At 44.4% G+C, this 21,066-nt stretch overlaps 1 protein-coding gene across 1 annotated transcript in view; it reads left to right on the plus strand.

The window, feature by feature from the left end:
- The window catches only part of OPRK1 (opioid receptor kappa 1), a 19,958-nt gene extending 1,813 nt beyond the window's left edge, over positions 1-18,145 (plus strand). Inside the window, exons 2-3 of the mRNA XM_029222825.1 lie at positions 12,238-12,590; positions 17,608-18,145. Of these exons, the coding sequence (XP_029078658.1) occupies positions 12,238-12,590; positions 17,608-18,140 (886 nt within the window). The 3' untranslated portion in view covers positions 18,141-18,145. The remainder of the gene's footprint in view (positions 1-12,237; positions 12,591-17,607) is intronic.
- Positions 18,146-21,066: the final 2,921 nt, after the last annotated feature.

Below are 21,066 nucleotides of genomic sequence, written 5' to 3' on the forward strand. Positions count from 1 at the left end.
CTCTCTCTCTCTCTCTCTCTCTCTCTCTCTCTCTCTCTCTCCCTCCCTCCCTCGGAAATGTCAGGTCTTTTATCCTCATCTGTGCTCCAGAACTGAAAACCATCATTTAAGCTTCCGAATACATATTATAAAGCTCTTTTCACCTACAATTAGCGTCTCTAGCTTGGTAACCTTGCTTTTCATAATTGCTTATTGCATTTTACAGGATTTTTATCAGTGATGAGTACAAGATACAGAAGGAGGAATATTTTAAAAGCACATTGTTTTCCTAAGTCATTAGTAATTTTAGGGCTGCTCTCCATTGGAGGGAAGATTATAGTAACCAAAGGAAAAGAAAAGACAGCTGTATTCTAGACTATAATTAAATTAAATTGAACACCTGGAATGCTGTCCAGTATCTTCTGAAGATAATCTAGTATTTCAAGGATTTTCATCATTTAATGTGTAGCAACTGCTATAATTGCCTAATGGTAGGGTACTTTAACCTTTCACTTTGAAAACCTTAAAATTTAAGCACTCCAGCCTCCCTCTCCAGGCTTTGGGGTTTGTGGTCCTGGAGTAGGATGTTCTTACCTCAGCCCTTGATCCACGTCCTTGGGTCCTACCAACACCTTGGGGGTGCCTGTGATGTGACACTCCTCTCCCGGAGCTGAAGCTCCCACAGTCCGGATGCTCGTTTCGGCCTGGCTGTCCCTTGACTCCCATGGGGATTCGGCATGCTGGACCAGTCTCACCTTCTCCTTGACTTCCTTCCACATCTGCTGGGTTTCTCCTCAGCCTCCATCACAGCCCCCTCTTCCCTGACGTTCCCTAAATGCTCCTCTTTTCCACAGCGTTCTCAGCTCTCTTTGTCCTCACTTTGCACACCCTCCGTATTAGTCAGGATTCAGCCAGAGGAGCAAAACCAGTAGGGGATGTGTGTGTTGAGGGTTTATTCCAAGGAATTGGCGTACGTGATTGCGGGGCTGGCTAGGCAGGTCTGCAGCCCCGAGCGCAGGCATCAGGAGAGGCAGGCTGCCCTCCCCAGGCAGAATCTCTTCTTTCTCAGGGAAGCCGCAGCCCTGTAGTTAAGGCCTTTCAACTGATTGGACCAGGCCCACCAGATCATCTAGGGTCATCTTCTTTGCTTAAGGTCAACTGATTATGGACTTTAACCACATCTACAAAACACCTTCACAGCCGCACCTTGGTAAGCGCCTGAATATTCAGAGGCTGTAGCCTGGCCAAGATGGCTTGTCAAACTGACCATCACTCTTAGTGGTGTCGTCCATTCTTGTGGCCGTAACTGTCAGGGAAATTCTGACCAGTCCTGAGTCTGTGTATCTCTCTCCCACTTATTCATCCCCAGCTGCAGACTCAGCTGGCCTCCTTCTGGATGGCTCTATGCGATTATCTCACAGGTAGCTCAGACTTCTAGACATCTGCCTGTATTAGTTTGCTAGGGCTGCCGTAACAAAGTACCACAGACCGGGTGGCTTAAACAACAAAAATGTGTTTTCTCACAGTTCTAGAAGCTGGAAGTTCAAGATCAAGGTGTTGGCAGGTTTGCTTTCTCCTGAGGCCTCTCTCCTTGGCTTGCAGACGGCTGCCTTCTCCCTGTGTCCTCACATGGTCGTCTGTGTAGACGACATCCCTACTCTCTGTGTCCTAATGTCCTCTTGTTATAAGGACACCAGTCATGTTGGATTAGAGCCTACTCTAATGACCCCATTTTACCTTAATTTTACCTCATTTCACCTCTTTAAAGACCCTACTTTCAAACACAGTCACATTCTGAAGTACTGGGGGGTAGAACTTGAACATATGAATTGGAGGGACACAAGTCAGCTCTAAACACTGCTTATCCATTTTCTGTTCTCTTTAAGAAGACACTTCAAGCTTCAGTCTTTATGAAGTTACGTACATATATTTTTTCTTTTGTTTAATTTAAAGAAAAGCTTTACTCTTATAAAGGTATGTTTCTTTTTAAATTGAGTGTAAGGATAAGCAAGGAAAAATTATTAGGAAAAAAATAACAGAAATCGGAAAATTCTCTGGTGCTTGGTCTTAGGTTTTGCCTTTTCCTTTTCTCATTAGTTTTCATTAATACTTTGCTACCATGATAAAGACCTCTAAGGATCAGCATTCTGCTGACTTTGCCCTTGGAGTAGACGACTTTGGCTTCCCTATAATTCCTCTTGGGCGGTGTTGGAATTTGCCGAAAGAGGTAACTTTGTAAGGGGCTTAGAAAACAACAGAACCACAGAAATCCTCTGGAAATCGTTCTATTTCCTGAACTCAGATTTCTTCTCCAAAGGCAGCTAACCCCCCAAGCTTGCTGGGCATGGAGGTTGTTCCTCACGAAGGTACCTGTTCTCTGGCTCATAAATTAGGGGGCAGGGTGTTTCTTCCCCAGGCATGATGGAAGTCCCACGCTCCACTCTGCTGAGAACATCTGACTCACTCAGGCCACCTCTGAGTCAGTGGGGACCCCATGCTTGAGCTTATGCCCGTCCCGCCAAAACTGTGTGGTATAACCAATTTGGGGAAGTATGGAAGCGGGGATGGGGTGAGCCAGTCAGGGTGTCTGCTACACTGCCTGCCTCTTTCCACGACAGGTGTCCTAGCCCCCCTCCTGCAAGTGTTGCTTGTAATCACTGCAGTTGTGTGTGCAACGTATTCCAGGTTCTGTCAAATGTCAAGGGTGGGCTTCCCCGGTGGCCCAGTGGTTGAGAGTCCGCCTGCCGATGCAGGGGACGCGGGTTCGTGCCCCGGTCCGGGAAGATCCCACGTGCCGTGGAGCGGCTGCGCCCGTGAGCCATGGCCGCTGAGCCTGCGCGACCGGAGCCTGTGCTCCGCAACTGGAGAGGCCACAACAGTGAGAGGCCCGCGTACCGCAAAAAAAAAAATGTCAAGGGAGCCGACCTTAGATAGTGTCACCAAGGGACACCTAGGGAGGTGTGAGAGGAAAGACAGAGGTATGTGGCTATCCAACAGCAGTCTTACCTTAGGCTTTGGTTTTAAAAAATATGTTGTAATTTATCCTGAATCCTCTCTTTGAATCAACACCCAACATTTCCATTAAAGCAAGCATAGTAAAATAACTTCAGAAATTATTTTCAGAAGAGCCTATCATGAATTTCTGGAAGTAATTTTATTGTTTGATAAGCTCTTAAAAGAGAGAATTGGCTTCACTGCCACTGTTTATATGGATTAGCTAAATGGAATTATTTTCTTTGCTGTGGGACATCGCAGAAGTCCAAATCCTCATGGAGCTGTTTCAGAGAGCAGAGACTAAATGACTGCTAAGAAAGAAAGAAAGAGAGAGAGAGAGAGGGAGGGAGGGAGGAAGGAAGGAAGGAAGAAAACAAAACAGGAAAAAAGAAAAGGAAAGAAAGAGAAAAAAAAAAAAACCAAGGTGGTGATCAGGTATAGAGCTCTTAAGCTTTAACAGACTTGGGCAAAATTGTAGTCTTCAAAATCCCTTTTGGATTGTGTTGCCTTTACAGTTTTTCCCAGTGCCTGTCTTAGAGTTAGTTTCAGGAGGCACTGACTTCTCGCTAGGAGAAGCTAGCACCTCTCCGTTTACCGTGTCTCCAGCTGTGTCTCTGGGGCAGCCAGCAGTGTCTTCCGGAGAACTGGGCAGCAGGCACCTCCTTTACTCCAGGTTAACCTGTGGACACACTCAGTTGTCGCTGCTGGGGGTTGGCGGTTGAAGGTGGGAGGGTGACGGGGTGCTCTGTGCTCAGCTAAAACCCTAAAATTCTACGTCCACAGGACAGTTTCCTTTCTAAGATTTGGCTTAACATGGTTTCAGTGGTGCAAGTTTTACAGGCTTAACAAGATACCGTGTTAACAAAAGATAGTTTCAGAATAACATTCATTTATTCCTTAACAGAAAATCAGCCAATGGTTTTTTGTTTGTTTCTTTCTTTCTTTGGAGGGGATGCTGGCTTTTGTCTTAGATAAGGAAGACTAACATAAGAAGAATAGGTTTTAGGAGTGAAGCTAATATTATAAAAGGCTTATGTCTTGTTTTTTTTTTTAACCCACTCCACTGGCCAAGCAAGTCAGAATTTAAATGAAAAATGAGAAAAACATAAAACATGTGATGAATTGAGACACCCCAAAGGAACTGGTCTGCAGTTGAGCGGGGCAGCCTTCAGATTAAGAATGGCTGGAGTATGAGGCTTTAACGATCGGCTGTGGCAATAGGAGCGATTTTCCAAGGTTCTGTTGAGTATTAACTCTTTTAACTTCACAATGCAACTCTAAACTGTCTCTGCTTTACTGTGTTGCTTTCCACCTACTGTAGGGGCACTTCCTTCCCACGAAAGAGAGAGAGGAGGGTGACCATGTCACCTCTCTGTGGCACCCTGTGGTTCACCTTAGCTAGGTCAGTTTTCTGTATAAAAATGGAAAAATCACTTAAGAATTCTCTGTTCTTCTAGGTATCCAGATAGTTGTACACTAGGAAGCAACATGTCAGTCATTTGAGATTTGTAGTTTTCTACCAGGTGTGGTTGGGCGTGATAAACACTCACCCAGCGTGCACCACCGAACGCACTAGAACATTTCTTCTGGGTCTCAGGGCCGTGAGTGCAGGGAGGATGAGTAGTTTCTGGGGCCCTGGCTATTGCAGTGAAAGCATTACTTCTGCATCGGCCTTCCTCCCCTTCTCCTGCTACCCTGCAAGGACCACCTGCAGCCCCCAGTGAGATGCCTGCCCGCCCTTCTGGCTGTCCATCACTAGCAGTCTGGTACCTGCAGTCACAAGAGGCAGGGATGGGAGACACGCCCCACTCCTCTGTCTCATTAAAAGAGCTTTTGCTCTTTGCAGGTAGGAGAGTATCAGGGACCTGATACCTACGTGAATGTGACTCCTTTAAAATGCTATAGATAGAGGCAATTTCAAAGTCAGATCACTGGAGAAACCATGGCTGAATTTCCCTTCTTTAAAAAAAAATTAATAAGCTACTGCCCTTGAGTAAAGAACCATAATTTCAGTAGTAAATAATCTAAAAGGATGTATAGCAAATTCATTTCATTGAGATGAACCGGAAATATCTGGAGAATTTAATGAAGCAAACTTATTATGTTTTCAAATAAGTTCTCCTGAGAATTCACATCAGTACAGCCATCATGTCTGGTTATTTTAAACATAAAATCTAGAATGCTGTGTATCTGGAAAGCATGCCCAGGAGGATGAATAAATCATGCAGGGAAAAGAGTGCCAAAACCCATCTCTCACTGTGCTGTTCTCCCACCGCTGGTTAAAAAGGGCTGCATCTTCCCAGGTGCTGTAGAGCTGTCCTCCTCCTGAGTTTGGCGTTTGGGGCCTTCAGACTCCAGGTGCAGCTCCAGGCTTGTGGGGTAGTGGCCAGGTTCCCGTGGGGCGGGAGCCTTTGATCATGCTCGTTTTTTTCGCCAGACCAGTGTTTCTTCAGGAGCTTTCCATTGGCCGTTAGCTATTTGCTGTATTAAAGGAGTCTCTTCAAAAAAATGGCCAGTAGGGTGTTTGCTTTTTCATTATGTTGGAGCAGTAGTTTGACGACTACTCGGAAGGCTCAGATTTTAATTCCCACTGTCTCTCAAATTTGAGGAAATCACTTACTTCCTCTTTACTGAGTTTCCTCACCTGAAAAAAAATGGGTATTGCTTATGGAGAACCTGAAACACCGTAACGCGCTGACGGCATTTGTCCATCGAGGGGTGAGATGCTAATATTTTATATTTGCATTCCCTGGACCAGGCCCCGTTTCATCCTGTCACATGTGTTCCGCCCTCATCATGCACACTAAACAACCACACTTACCAGAATGTTTTTCAGTCTTTGGCTGCTAGAAGTAGCAGGATTCACAGAATCCCATTATCCTCTGATAAAATTTCTGACTCCTTAAGAAACTTTGGACTATGGTCCTGAATTCCTTTACTTATTAGGGATGGAGTCAGAGAAGCACTAAGAGTCATCTCTAAGGCTGCTTCCTCTTCAGAGAAAGTGGGGCTGCTGTGTCTTGCAGGATTGTAATACAGTTACTAGGACTGCGGTGGGTGATTAACCGTGACACTAACAGCATAATAAGAGTGGCAGCAGGATGGTGACAAGGGGGGCTGGCAGGCGCTGAGTGCGTATTGAGTACCAGGTCCTGTGCTGAGCCGTCTGAGGCACCGGGTAAGGTAATCATCATGACGTTATTGCCAGACGACATAAAGTTCCTAAAACAGTGTCCGTCACGTGAGTCCTCAGTCAATACTTAAATTGGTTTTTCTTCCTGGTGTTCAAGGTTCTCTGTGGCCTGACACCCCTTTTCCCATCCCAAGCGGCCTCCCATCACCCCCAGCGGGACCCGTGGCCCTGAATAAGACTCTAGCCAGCAAACCTCCGTGTCCAAATCCCTCTCAAAGTGCAAGAGCCTATCCAGGTTCTGCCTTCCTTGAAATATGTCCCGACCTCTTCACTACACAGTGAACTGCCCCTCTGTCTACTCCTCTAGTTCACATCTAACTTTGGCTCAGTTAGTTTGAAAGACCGTGGGGGCGGGGTCTCTATAAACTTCTTCTTCAGTAGGCTCGGGGTCCAGGATATTGCTGTGTAGGCAGCAGGCATTGAGACGTGTGGAAATGATGACAAGATGAGTCTGGGGAAGCTGCAGGAGTGTGACTGAAGAGGGAGAGAGGTTGTCAGCCCGGCGGACAAGGGCGGATAAGAGTCACAAGTAACCGAATCCGCAGAACCAAACCGCCTCTGGATTTAAAGATGTTTGGTGATTAGTCGTCAAGATTATGGCTTTATTATGCTGCCCCGAAGCTAAAAGGCAGCTCCTTCATTTAAATTAAAAGAGAAGCCCTGGGGCAGTGCAAGGGATGGTAACGATCCAAGAATGACGTCTCCACCTGCGTTGTCTGCGCCCAACAGGTTCAGGGCAGGACAGGAAGCCGTGAGGCTGCAGGGTCACGGGGTCAATCAATGGTCCTCCTGCCGTCGCCTCACTTTTCTCGTGCAAGTGTCACGCTCTCCCAGAATCTCCACCTGGTGACGCTGGTTCCCAAGAGCTCTGCAGATATCTTTGTTCCCCTCGCTGTCACACGACTGTCCCTGCGAAGAGAACCACGCCAGGAAGGTCTTGAGTCAGCGTGCGATGGGGCGCGCTGTCAGCTCGCGGGGACACCATCCGTGACGTTGCCCCGCGATGACGTCCTCGTGGCTGGCGCCCTGAGCTCCCTGCTGACCCCTCTTCCTGGCCTGCTCTCCACCTTGCACCGTCGTTGGCAGGCTTGCGACATTGCCGAGTTTAGTGGGGACGGCGCGCAGACTTTGCTTTTTTTAAATATTTTTTTGCGGTACGCGGGCCTCTCACTGCTGTGGCCTCTCCCGTTGCGGAGCACAGGCTCCGGACGCGCAGGCTCAGCGGCCATGGCTCACGGGCCCAGCCGCTCCGCGGCATGTGGGATCCTCCCGGACCGGGGCACGAACCCGCGTCCCCTGCAAGGGCAGGCGGACTCTCAACCACTGCGCCACCACGGAAGCCCAGACTTTGCTCTTTTAATGCCACGTGCTCCTGCCGCCTGGACGCTCAGAAGTGCAGCCCCGCCCCGCCAGCCCGCCTCCAGCCGCCCCAAACAAGCCAAGAAGTCCCACTGCCGTGGCGCCATTTTACTGGAAATACTTGCAGCTTCTCAGAAAGCAGTGTGGGCGGAACGGAGAATAATCTCGTCTGATTGCGGTGAGCAAGCGTACTGGTTTGCTTTCACCGGCAGACGCACAGTGACTGGAAGAACTCACTGCTACTGTGCTTTGGTTCAATGCAAACAATACCCAGGGGCCTCAACCAGACTGTCTTTGGGGGTGGGGTCTTTTAATCCCGTGGCCACTGGATGCAGTCCAGTGTAGCGCCTAAAAGACTGTCAACAGCCATGCGGTGAGCCCATAGTCTGCCACTTGGAATTATACCTGCTTAGTTCTCCCTTTCAGGGTTGTAGGCTTGGAAGCATGTGTCTTCCAGACCCTGGAGGAGGGGCCGTGCCCTGCTGCCTCCTCCACAGGTTCCCACTGAGCCCCTGCCTCTGCTGACACTAGGAAAATCGCTTTACTCACCTGAGTCTGCTTTCTTCAGCGATATTAGAGAAAAGACCTAAATCTCCTGGGCAACTCGAAGGGCAGTTGTTGTGAGAATCACATAGGATACGTGGAAGTCAAAATTCGGGGCTTTGTAAATTGTCAAGTGCTGGGGAGATGTAAAAATGCAGGGGGGAAGTCAAACCCCTGGGTTTGAATTCCTGCAGCGCCTTTTATAACCATATTGCTTTGAGAAAGGTACAGAACTCCAGCGATTCCCAGTGGCCTCATTTCTAGAGTAGGAATGCTGGTACCTACCACACAGAGTCTCTGTGAGGACTACGTGGGATAAAGCACGTGGAATGTACAGCAGAGTCTGACACAGGGAGTATTTTGAAGTAAATGGTTATTACCATTATTGTCATTACCGCGATCCACCTCAGTGCTATGACATTGGATGTTGGTGGATGCAGGGGGTACAGGAGGAGGGTGCAGGCATCTCTGTACGTCTCTGGCAGGTGCCTGTAGCCCTTGGGGTGGTAACAGCGGTAGCTCCAGCATGAAGGACCTGGGCAGAGCTTGTTTCTCGGGGAGCATGGACTTTTGCTGCACTTGGTATAATTACAATCTGTGTAATTCGTAGACATCTCTGTGGTAGCTAGTCATCTCTTTTTCTGAGATCTGATGACAGGATTTGAACCCTTTATAAATTCAGGCCTGAAGCAGTTTCACACATCTAACTATGAAAAATATTTTTGAAAAGCTCAGAGCGAGTTGTCATTCAGCATTTTATTGCTACTTAAAAGATGCATATTCTGTTTTATTGTAACTCATGTATCATTCCATTCATGGTCTTCTAGCAGTTAAGGTCCCAAGCTTCATTTTTACTATTATCTTTCATATTCACGCTGAATGGGTAGATACAACCAGGGGTGTTAACTAGAAACTATGTTCCCCTCTGCTTCCTGTGGTAACTGGTGGCTTCCACCCACACAAGAGGAGGGGACAGGAGTTGGAAACATGAAGTAAATTACACCTAGTCTCCAAATCAGGTGCTTTCCCTTAGTTATCTCAGGAACTCCATGAGATAAGTGTTATGTTTCCCATTCTATAGTTGGGAAACGGAAGCTCAGGGTTTTCAGTGATCTCTCCAAAGTCTGTCAGTTGGAGGGAAGACTAAGGACTAGAACCCAGGTCCACCTAAATGTATAAGGCAGAGAACATCAGTCTAACTTCGTAAAGAAAGAGGAGGATATCAGATCACAAAACACGAGCGCTGAAGTCAAAGGTGTTGCCAACTCAAGTCTTTGCTAGTATCAGGGATTGAAAGAGTAGGAGCCTGGCTTGTAAGATGCATTTTTCAAACAAAGAATCATATTTTTAAGAAGACTGTATTTGAACGGATAGCATTTATTCATTAGAAACATTTGACTCGACCCTCCTACACCATTGGTGGGAATGTAAGTTGGTGCAGCCACTATGGAGAACAGTACGGAGGTTCCTTAAAAAACTAAAAATAGAACTACCATGTGACCCAGCAATCCCACTCCTGGGCATATATCCAGAGAAAACTCTAATTTGAAAAGATACATTCACCCTAATGTTCACTGCAGCACTATTTACAATAACCAGGACATGGAAGCCACCTAAGTGTCCACTGACAGATGAATGGATAAAGAAGATGTGGTGTATATATACAATGGAATTTACCCAGCCATAAAAAAAATGAAATAATGCCAAAGTGAGAGAGTGGCATGGACTTATATACACTACCAAATGTAAAATAGATAGCTAGTGGGAAGCAGCCACATAGCACAGGGAGACCAGCTCTGTGCTTTGTGACCACCTAGAGGGGTGGGATAGGGAGGGTGGGAGGGACGCAAGAGGGAGGGGATATGGGGATATATGTATACGTATAGCTGATTCACTTTGTTATACAGCAGAAACTAACGCACCATTGTAGAGCAATTATACTCCAATAAAGATGTTAAAAAAAAATGAAATAACGCCATTTACAGCAACACGATGGACCTAGAGATTATCATGCTAAGCAGAGTAAGTCAGAAAGAGAAAGACAAATACCACATGATCTCACTCATATGTGGGATCTAAAAAAACGATATAAATGAACTTATTTACAAAACAGAAATAGAGTCACAGACATAGAAAATAAATGTATGGTTACCAAAGGGGAAGTGGGAGGAGGGATAAATTAAGAGTTTGGGATTAACAGATACACAGTACTGTATATGAAATAGGTAATCAACAAGGGCCTACTGTATAGCACAGAGAACTCTACTCAATATTTTGTAATAACCTATAATGGCAAAGAATCTGAAAAAGAATACATGTATATGTGTATTGATATATAGGTGTAACTGAATCACTTTGCTGTACACCTGAAACCAAGACAATATTGTAAATTAACTATACTTCAATTTAAAAAATGGTTTTAAAAAAAAAGAAACATTTGTCTCTGTCTCAGGAAATGCACTTGCTTAGTTATCTGTGCCTTTAAAAGCCTGTGCTCGGAGTCTTGGGCATATACATTCAACCACTTTCTAAAACTTATGGGCCATTTAATAATATTTGAGTAAAAAATGTAAAAGCAAAACATATGTTAGAATAAACTTCTCGCTCTCCAGATTAAGGCACTCTTTAGTTAACAGAGCATCAAAACGGAGGCCAAGAGATACTGACTTGGGTACAAGTGTTCACAATGCTTTCATCCAAGCACAGGCAGGAAGAGGAAACAGGCAAGGAGACTGGTGCCGAGGTGGGACCCTGAGTGCAGTGTGATCCTGTGTGTCGCGTATTTTGAGTCAGGTTGTCTCCTGCCTTTATCTCGTGTCCTGTCAGTTCGGTTTTATTGTCCTTGTTTCATGGGACCTGAAACTCAGAAAAGTCGTACACTGAGTTCAGACTCAGGACTGTCTGACTTCACATCAGACCGCAGTGCCTACAAAAGGGGAGACAAAGCTGTTGTGTCACCGCGTGTCACAGAAGTGTCACGTGGATGTTTATGCGTTGAGCAGCACAGACACAGTGATCAGTAAATACCACTGATATTGACTTTATAGCCAAAGTAGAGGTAGTTTTCCGTAATTGGCTCCTTACAAAGAAGCTTTATAATTAAAGTCAAGGCCCTAACATTGATGTCTGGCTCCTTGTAGGTACATGGGACCTGGCTGAATTCATTGCGATTAGGTCCACAAATGTGAGGTGTGTAGAAAGTAATTAATATATGGATTTTCCCAACATATTTTAGCATTTGGCCTCAGAAAACCCGCTGACGTACTTTGGTGCATTTCATGCCCTGCAGGTCTCTAAGGAAGCGTTCTCTAAGTAAAACAGTCTTCTTAATTCAGTTTTAGTAGAAAATGGAATTGTTCTAAGCTTCGTGTTAAAACTGAAAGAAATAGTTTGGGCTGAAAAGCAATATTTCTGACCTATTTTGAAATTTTTTGTTCCCTCAATTGGAAAATGAAACACATTGTGTGCTTTATAAATCTCTCAAGATGAAAGTAAAGGAAAACAGATTTCTTTCTCACCTACCGTACCAGATTATGTTTTATGCTATACTGTGTATAAGGGAAGAACTCAGCCTGCTTTTTTTTACATAATGCATTTAAAATGAAAAGCTAGTGGGACACTGGTAGACAAAAATCAACACTCGGTTGTGTTGTAGTCATTGAAATTGAATGTATTTAAAACTAAAAACCATTTTAAAAGACATAATTACAAAGAGTGATTTCTCAAAGTAAAGTTGGGTAAACCTTCCTCGAGGAAAAGTTGGGTATGTTTTATCTTTGTTTCACACAGTGAAAAAAAAGAAAGCATTAAAAAATGAACAAAGCCAAGCAGTTCTGGGTAGGATGAAAATGAATTGTCAGTCACAAAATAAAGACCTGTATCATACGCAAGTCTGTTGAAAAGATCTATATGTATGTTCATCTGTCTGTCTATACTTGTTTCCTTACCCTTTTAAAATTAAATAGATTTTGGAACAAAGCTAAATAAAGTCAGAAATGTTTGCCCATTTTTCTACTACCCCTAATGTCTAGAACAGTCCTTTTACATGCTAGATGATAAATACGTAAAGAATAAGTGAATGAAAAACAAATTCAATAACCCAGCGGCACATTTACATCATGGGTATGACAGGAAGATGGAGAGAAATAATCTTGTTGCTTGTCTCTTAGATACACAAAGATGAAGACAGCAACCAACATCTACATATTTAACCTGGCTTTGGCAGATGCTTTGGTTACCACGACCATGCCCTTCCAGAGCACGGTCTATCTGATGAACTCCTGGCCCTTCGGGGATGTGCTGTGCAAGATCGTCATCTCCATCGACTACTACAACATGTTCACCAGCATCTTCACCTTGACCATGATGAGCGTGGACCGATACATTGCTGTGTGCCACCCGGTCAAGGCTCTCGACTTCCGCACGCCCCTGAAGGCAAAGGTCATCAACATCTGTATTTGGATCCTGTCTTCATCTGTTGGCATCTCGGCCATAGTCCTTGGAGGAACCAGAGTCAGGGAAGGTAAGGGCGGCTTTTTAAATTTCATTTAAAAAATGTTGATTTTATCATTGTCCATAAAAGAAATAATTTTTTATTGACGTAGAGTTGATCTACAATGTTGTGTCAGTTTCAGGTGTTCAGCAAAGTGATTTGGTTAAATCGTTTCATTTTTTAGAATATAACTTCTAATTACACAAACTCTTAATGTGGGAGGGAGTAGGCCACATAGCTAGAAGAAAAGCCAAATGCCAACAGAAATATAATGCTAAATCCACGGAAGATGAGAAATAAAACAGTTTTGTGTTCCTTTCCACATCTAAACATAGGATGGGATAATGGTATGACCGGAACACAGACACCCAACCTATCCCCTATTCAGAAAGCGCTTACTGGAATCTGGAGGGGTGGGGATGAAATAAGGAACCACAGTCATGTGGGTTTTTAAAATACAATTTGTTGCGTCCTGGCAATTCTAAGATACACCTCCTTGCTCCGCTCCTTCCTCCCCAAAAGCACCCTGAGTCATTAGAGTCATGCTGACTGTTTACTCTTTTTCCTTAGGGGTTAACCTCCGGGCCACTATCGTGGCAGCTTCATGTGGGCGTAGGCCATTCAAAATTAGGTTCACAGATGGATGGTAGTCCAGAGAAGCAAAACCATCAGATTTTGGACTCGTTACTTTCTACCCCATGCAAACAGGACATTTGATGTTTTCCCTGTATTTCTAGGACAGTGGTCCTGACCCTGGGATGTGTGTTGGAATCACCTGGGTACGTTAGAAAATACTGCTGCCTGGTCCCACTCTGGAGGGTCCAGTTTAATTGACCTGAGGCACAGTTTGGGCGTCAAAATGTTTAAGATCTCCCCAGGTGACTCTGACCTGTAGCCAAGGTGAGAACTACCGCTCTAGGAGCTTAGCTTTACTTGTAGAAGATAAAGCTGTGAAAATATCTTTGGTCTTAATAGAAATTCATTGGGGTGGGGGAGCAGAATGATCACTTTGGACTTTATAAATGCTATTTATCGCTTTAGCAGTTGTCTAAATGCTCCAGTTTATTTTGCGGGCTCACGACACCTGTGAGTACAGATAAGTAGGGACCTTCCAGGTCGCAGTGAAAAGGCAGGTGCTAAAATCATAGCTTATCCTGCATGGTACACATTTTTAAATGAAGCATAATCTTTTTCCTCTTAAACTACAAAATGAGTTTACAGCATAAGCACTGCAAGTGTTAAGCTATAATACTTGGTAAATTTTAAGAAAAGCCAAACTTTACCAGAGAAGCACTTTAAAATATGATCAATTACACTCGGGATTTTGTTTCTTCGTACACACAACACATGAAATAAAATTGCAGGAAACTCTCCTGAGCCCTGGGGGTTGGTGCGTAATAACTTAGATTCAAGAGGAGATGCTGCATATGCACTGGGAGGGTGAGAACGATGGGCTGAATAGCGTAAGAAGATGGGTGGTTTTTTCCCAGGGCAAACAAAGAATTGATTTTTACAGTTATACTTGTAAATAGTTATGTTCTACTTGTCGACTTAACCACAACTCCTGTAATCATTGTCAGAAAATGACATTCTAGAAGAAATGGATTTCAGTTAGGTTTTTGAAAGGAAATGAAGATGGATGTGGGTTTTCCAGGAAGGAGGTGCTGGAGATGGACGAGTGCAGATGCAATGGCAGAAAAGAGTCCCCAGTGTCAGCAGAAGGTTAGTTTGTGTGGCAAAACTAACAGAGGAAGAAATGAGAGAAGAGTGGTCTTGTAGGAGGGCTCCATCCTTTCCGTGTGTCTTTTATTTTGTGAAGCATGCTTTGTTTATGTGATGAAAGATTGTCTCCAGACCGGCTAGCGTGCTTCACACTGCATGTCAAGACTCCTGGGTGACCAAGAAGAGTACTTTAGGTGATCTCCACACACTGTATCAGAGCTGATTGGCATTGGCTTTTTTTTTTTTTTTGGCTGCGTTGGGTCTTCGTTGCTGCGTGCGGGCTTTCTCTAGTTGTGGCGAGTGGGGGCTGCTCTTCGTTGCGGTGCATGGGCTTCTCATTGCGGTGGCTTCTCTTGTTGCGGAGCACGGCTCTAGGCGCACTGGCTCAGTAGCTGTGGCTCGCGGGCTCAGCAGTTGTGGCTTGCGGGCTCTAGAGCGCAGGCTCAGCAGTTGTGGCACACGGGCCCAGCTGCTCCATGGCATGTGGGATCTTCCCGGACCAGGGCTCGAACCCGTGTCCCCTGCATTGGCAGGTGGATTCTTAACCACTGCACCACCAGGGAAGCCCCTGTTCTGCTGCTCTTGAGTGAAATGTTTTGTGTATATCTGTTGAGTTCAAGTCTGCCATTTCTTTACTGATTTTCTATGTAGATAATCTACCCATTGTTGAAAGTGGGATGTTGTAGTCCCCTACTATTATTGTATCGCTGTCTATGCCTCCCTTCAGTTCTGTTTATATATACTTTATATATTTAGGTGCTCCAGTGTTGGGTGCATATATATTTACAATTGTTTATCCTCTTGATGAATTGACCCTTTTATCATTATATAAAATCGCCTCTTGTAACAGTTTTTAACTCGAAGGCTGTTTTGTCTGATGTAAGTATAGCTAGCTACTCCTCTGCTCTCTTTTGGTTTCTACTTTCAGTGAATATCTTTTTCTGTCCCTTCACTTTCAGCCTAGATATGTCTTTAAAGATAAAGATGCACTCTGTTTTCCTGAAATCAAACATTTAATAAGAATGGGTGCTTGGGCTTGGATTTCCTTGGTGATCGCCTCAGTATTCTCCTTTCCCCTTGTAGGTATAAGTTCAGCTTCATGGAGGTTCCCGAGGATATTTACGACTCTATCACTGGATGTTTTCCAAAGTCCTGTAAAAGTCTTGCAGTTGATTGTTTCACCCATTCATTAAACCTTTTTTGAGCTCCTACTACATGCGAGAGGAAGCTGGTCCTCAGAGCTAAAAGATGTCTCCAAATTATAAACGTCAGCCCTTACGTTGCCTTGCTTATCTTAACAGGTTACTCTTCCACAATAACTACTGTACTGAGTCCATATTTTCATTCAAGAGTTTCCTTGTGGTATTAATTTGTTTATTTAGCAAATTATTCTCCTCAAACACCAGGTATTCCTGCCTCCCTATGTGGCAGGGACTGAATATTATTCAAGGTGGATTGTTACCTACCCTCAGGTAGTTTACATTCTGGATGGAGAGAGAAACGTTAGGAAAGGCAACACATCATTACCGAAGAGCTTCTGTCTGGTTTCTGTCTAGCTTCTGTTATTATACAATGATAAAAGTAGAATAAGTATAATATATAGAAAATATAATTAATATAATTAATATAATATAATTTATATAGAAAATATAAATTCACATGGGTCAGCCTCTGTATAAATGTCTCTAAGGTGACGTCTAAGCTGAGGCCAGCCACAAGAAGGAGGCACTGTTGGAACACACAGAATTTAAGCAGGAAAGAAACAACCTTCAAGGAAGCCAGGTAGCAACGTGCCACCCTAAAAAGGTGTTGAATAAATGCATTTCTTCTATGGTGATAGTGATGATTTTTAAAAAATGACTTTGGTCTTATTTCCATAAACACTAAAGCCAAAAATAAGAGAGATCCTTGTTTGTTTCTTGGAGTCTTCCTAGTAATGGTACTTTGGACAATGGCTTTTTTAGGGAATCAAAAATTACAAGTTCTTCTGGGAGCTTTCATTTACTACTGAAAGGTTTGATATGGTATTTAGTTGATAGAAAATGACTCTAAGATAGTCATCTCTATTAATTGGCCAAAATGATTATACTCTCTGTGTTTTAAAGTCTGTCTAATCGAAATTCTAAGATTTTGTTTTACTAAGGGATATACGATTAAGGGTGCATGAAGATGTTTTAGAAAACACTACTATTAGAGCTCTTTCACTATTTGAAAAATATTCTTATACTATTTTTCGAAGCGGATTTTCCAGTGTCAGAAGAAAATATTTTCATTCTAAAAATTACAACTTAGTATTGTTCATGATTCCTTTATCTAAAGAAGAATCAGGACAAAGAGACTTTAGCCTGCTCCGTGCTCAGTGGCTGATGCTTGGGGAAAAGGGAGCCTGGGAGCGGTAAGCGGGCCCCCAGTGGGAGTTCTGTATTATAAAATGTTCTTATCCTGGGTCTCTGCTCTTTCTAATATTATGGTCACTCCAAAGAGAATACTGTCCAGCAAAGAGAAGCAGAGCAAATAAAGCCATTTTCTAAGTAATCCTATAAACATAGTCGTTTCACCTGTTACATAGTCAACGTTGACAAAAGTAAAAAACGTGTCTGATTTATGAACTTCCTTGATGACGGTGATGACGGTGACTCTCTTCCTTCTTTCTCTCCCCCCCTCTTCCATTTTCTTCTCCTCCTTTTCGTCCTCCTCCGTCTCTTTCTTCTTCAAAACTTTACTCATGTTTCAACAATGCTCTCAATCACAGTGACCACCGCTGGTTCCATTAAATCACAACAGCTGGGTCATATTTAGACAAATTTTGTTTAAATTTTTATCGACCCACATCGTGATTTCTTGTAAGCCACTTAATGTTTTTTGGACAAGTTGGCTTTTGTTAAATTGAATGGCTAGATTTGAAATATTTAATCATTTATTACAAATAGATACTAGCTTTTATTGTCAGAGCCTTTAATCTGGGAGAATTGTTAATGTATGGAAATGCAAATAAGTACTCATGCAATAAGTGAACAGTTTAGCTCTTCTGAGAATCCTCCGCGTCAGCCCATTCCACAACGCGATAATTCGTATTGCTGGCTAATCGTATTTATTCTGTAGCATTGTGTTTGTTAGCAGTGGATGGTGACCTTCCAGCTCCATTGTTCTACGTGCAAAGATAGCACGGTTAATATGCATGGCATTCACTCCTAACTGGTGATCTGCTTCAGGTAATAGCGTCTCACCGTGATTGGACCTTTGCAACCGAAGGCACTATATAAATTGCAGGGGAGAGCTAACCACTGATGTTCCTTCCGTGGCTTTGCTTTGTCACCTCCTGCAGACATGGACGTCGTCGAGTGCTCCTTGCAGTTCCCGGATGACGACTACTCCTGGTGGGACCTCGTCATGAAGATCTGTGTCTTCGTCTTTGCCTTCGTGATCCCCGTCTTCATCATCACGGTCTGCTACACCCTCATGATCCTGCGGTTAAAAAGCGTCCGGCTCCTTTCCGGCTCCCGAGAGAAAGACCGCAACCTCCGTCGCATCACCAGGCTTGTCCTGGTGGTGGTGGCGGTCTTCGTCATCTGCTGGACCCCCATCCACATCTTCATCCTCGTGGAGGCTCTGGGCAGCAGCTCCTACAGCACGGCTGCGCTCTCCAGCTATTACTTCTGTATCGCCTTAGGCTACACCAACAGCAGCCTGAACCCCATTCTCTATGCGTTTCTCGATGAAAACTTCAAGCGGTGTTTCAGGGACTTCTGCTTTCCAATTAAGATGAGGATGGAGCGCCAGGGCACTGACAGAGTCAGAAACACCGTTCAGGATCCTGCCCACCTGAGGGATGCTGATGGGATAAATAAACCAGTATGACTAGTCATGGAGATGTCGTCCTGTAGTTCTCCGGGTAGAGAGGAGTTCAACGATCTAGGTTTAACTCAGATTACTACTGCAGTCTGAGCTGGAAGGGCAGCAGTTTTAACAAACTTTCAGAAATCTCATGGTCCGAGGTGGTGAGATGCAGGCTGCATTAGCGACCCAGGTCAGTGGAGACATCAAGGCTGTGTGGACAGAGCGCAAGAGGTCTGAGCAAGGAGATGCAGCCCCTGTCTAGGGAGGGGAAGCGAGGCCGACTCCCAGTTCCTTTGAGGGACCAAGAAACGAGCCTTTTCCTTCCGGTTGCCTAGATCTCGTTCAGGACCCATCTGCTGTGACCTTCCTATGCAACGTGGAGTCCAAAGCTCTGTTTAGGAAAAAAGAAAAGAAAAGTAAAGTGGTTTCAGAGCTTAGTGGGCATCCAATCCGGATGCTTAACACTGACAGCAGCAACCTCATTAAGAAGGAAAACCGTGTCCAGGGCCCGTGCCCAGCTCGCTTACCGCCGTGTGGACACGCATCTCCTGTGGCTGCAGGGTGAGGAGTTCCGCTTAAGACACCCACACCTGGGGCGTCTGCTGTTCACATGTAGTAGGAAACTGTCCTGATGTTTACAAAGTCATTTAAACGTGCAAAAGGTGGTTATCGTTTAACCTCTTGAAAAGCTATGGTTTCTTTGTTTTTAGCGTGCTATTCAGATAAATAACCTCATGATAAAGCATGTCCTGGTGTCAAGAGACACAAAGTGGTTTAAATACCACCAACTATACATAGAGTTTCATCTGTAAATAGCAGTGTACATACAAATAAGGAATGGGCTTGCCTCCCCGCCAGGTGGTTTCCCGAGGGCACGCTGATGAGATCCCAAGTCGTTCAGGGTTGATGCCGAGGTATTTTCCTGCTGCATAAGCTTCCGTCTGGGGATCAGTCATGGCGCCACGACTCCCTGAGCGCCCGTTAGCCCTGTAATGGGTGTTCTGAGCCCAGAACTCATGTGTTAATGAATCAGGAAACGCTTAACTCGCTCCCAGGTTGTAGCCTTGGCAGAATCTAGCTCATAAGCAGCATCTCTTTATGAATGTATCGCTGGTACCAGCTTCTCTCTATTCATGGAAGGAGGGCGTCTTGCTCATGTAAATCTTGAGGTACTATTTTGTGGCTTTCAGCGAGAAGTAAAATTGATCCTAATTGTGGGCTGAATGAGGACATCATGTCGCTCGTGGTGCTTGGACATACCTGGCACCACGCTGCGTGAGGAGCACACCTGCTGAGGACAATGCCAACGGGCAGCACATTTAGGGTGATTTTGCTAAAACTTCCAGATGACATATACATTCCTCTTTCTTTCCCCTGGAACGTATGGTTTCAAGGTAATGGCTTTTTCTGCAGTTTGCCTGGGCAGAAGAAAGGGCTAATTTAGAAATAACACCCATCTCTTCTTTAAGCCTGTATGTTATTAGGGCAGCATCCTGTGGAATTTACAGGAAAATCAAATGTATAGACTATATAACTCCCGACATCACTACATCGAAAAGTTCTGTTCACTGAGTACTTTCTCTCCTGTGTGTGTACTCTCTCCTTTTGGAAACATACCCTGCATGGAAGAGTTTGTACGTGGTTTCAGAATTTTACTGTGATGTTGTTTGTCTGCTTTGCAGGTTTTCATGGCACCTAGCACAGCTGAGTGAAGGCAGTGGGGCGAGGTTTTCCCTGATGAAAATGAAGTGTTCTTTCGAGCATTTCCTACATTTCATTGATTTTCTTAGGTGTCCTTGTATTCTTATAGCTGAAAGTACGTAGGAATGGCTTAAATACTGGTTGACATTCATCCCATGGTTAAAAATTTTGGCCATCATATGAGAGGGATATTTAAATGGAGGGTTCCAGGAACAAACCCTGCTGTGGGAAATATGACAGTCCCTTTAAATTCACACTCCACATACCCTCATAGCATCTTGCCACTATTGCAGCCTAAAGGTTAGCCTGAGCATCCTGCATCTCTTGGTGTCTAAGTTTGCAGCCCCAGGAGAGAGAGAAACAGCTCTCAGTGCCCGTGAGGTCATGGTGTTCCAAGCTTCTCCATTGTTGGAAGCACCAGAGTCCCCAGACCAGAAGAGGAGAGGACGGCTATGTCATTTTAGGGCAGTACTTTAAAGGATGTTGAAGTGAATCATGTATGTTAGGAAAAATATCTCTTACACCAATATATTTCTTTGTCAAAGGTGTGTATGCGTGTGTGTGAGAGTTGAGTGTATGTGTGCGTGCTTTGTGTGTGTGTGTGTAAATGTGTGGATACTGTGTGCATACACAGTGTGTGAGAGTGTGTGTCTGTGTCCCATCTCGTCATGTTCCTGTTCTCCAATCACGGCAAGGAGTGTACTGTCCACTGTGTCTCTTTGGGACCAGAACTGCGCGTATCTAACCTTGAATTCAGCTTCCTCCATGAGCCCCTTCTCCCCTCCCTGGCAAGAACTGGAAGACAGGACCTAGTGAGGGGTCAGAAAAATGCAGAGAAATAAAACTGTGCAGGAGGCGGCAATGAGGATGAAAACCCATAATTCTGACTGGAAGAAGAGTAGAAGTTAGTGTCTTGTGTTACTCTATGAACCTGGATGCATCCCCTATGCAGAGTTTAAGTCAAAACTCCAGGCTTAATACTAAAAAGGAAGCATAGTTTGGAAAGACAGTTTTGAAAAAAATCAAGGAAAATTCACAGACGTCTTAAGAAAACGGTTTCATTCTATGATGCATTACTGAGAAATAAAGTTCTTAAATCTGTATAACTGTTAATCAGGCAATTTATAGGTGTTTCATCTAGTACTGGGACATAAGAATAACTGGAATAAAAGGAATACATTGGCTGGCTTTAAATTAGAGCTTTTTAAGCTCTAAGATGTGACAAGATTGTATGTCCACTCAGTAG

This window comes from Monodon monoceros, unplaced genomic scaffold, assembly GCF_005190385.1.
Source record: "Monodon monoceros isolate NGI ecotype Baffin Bay Population unplaced genomic scaffold, NGI_Narwhal_1 Super_Scaffold_14, whole genome shotgun sequence".
NCBI lineage: Eukaryota > Metazoa > Chordata > Mammalia > Artiodactyla > Monodontidae > Monodon > Monodon monoceros.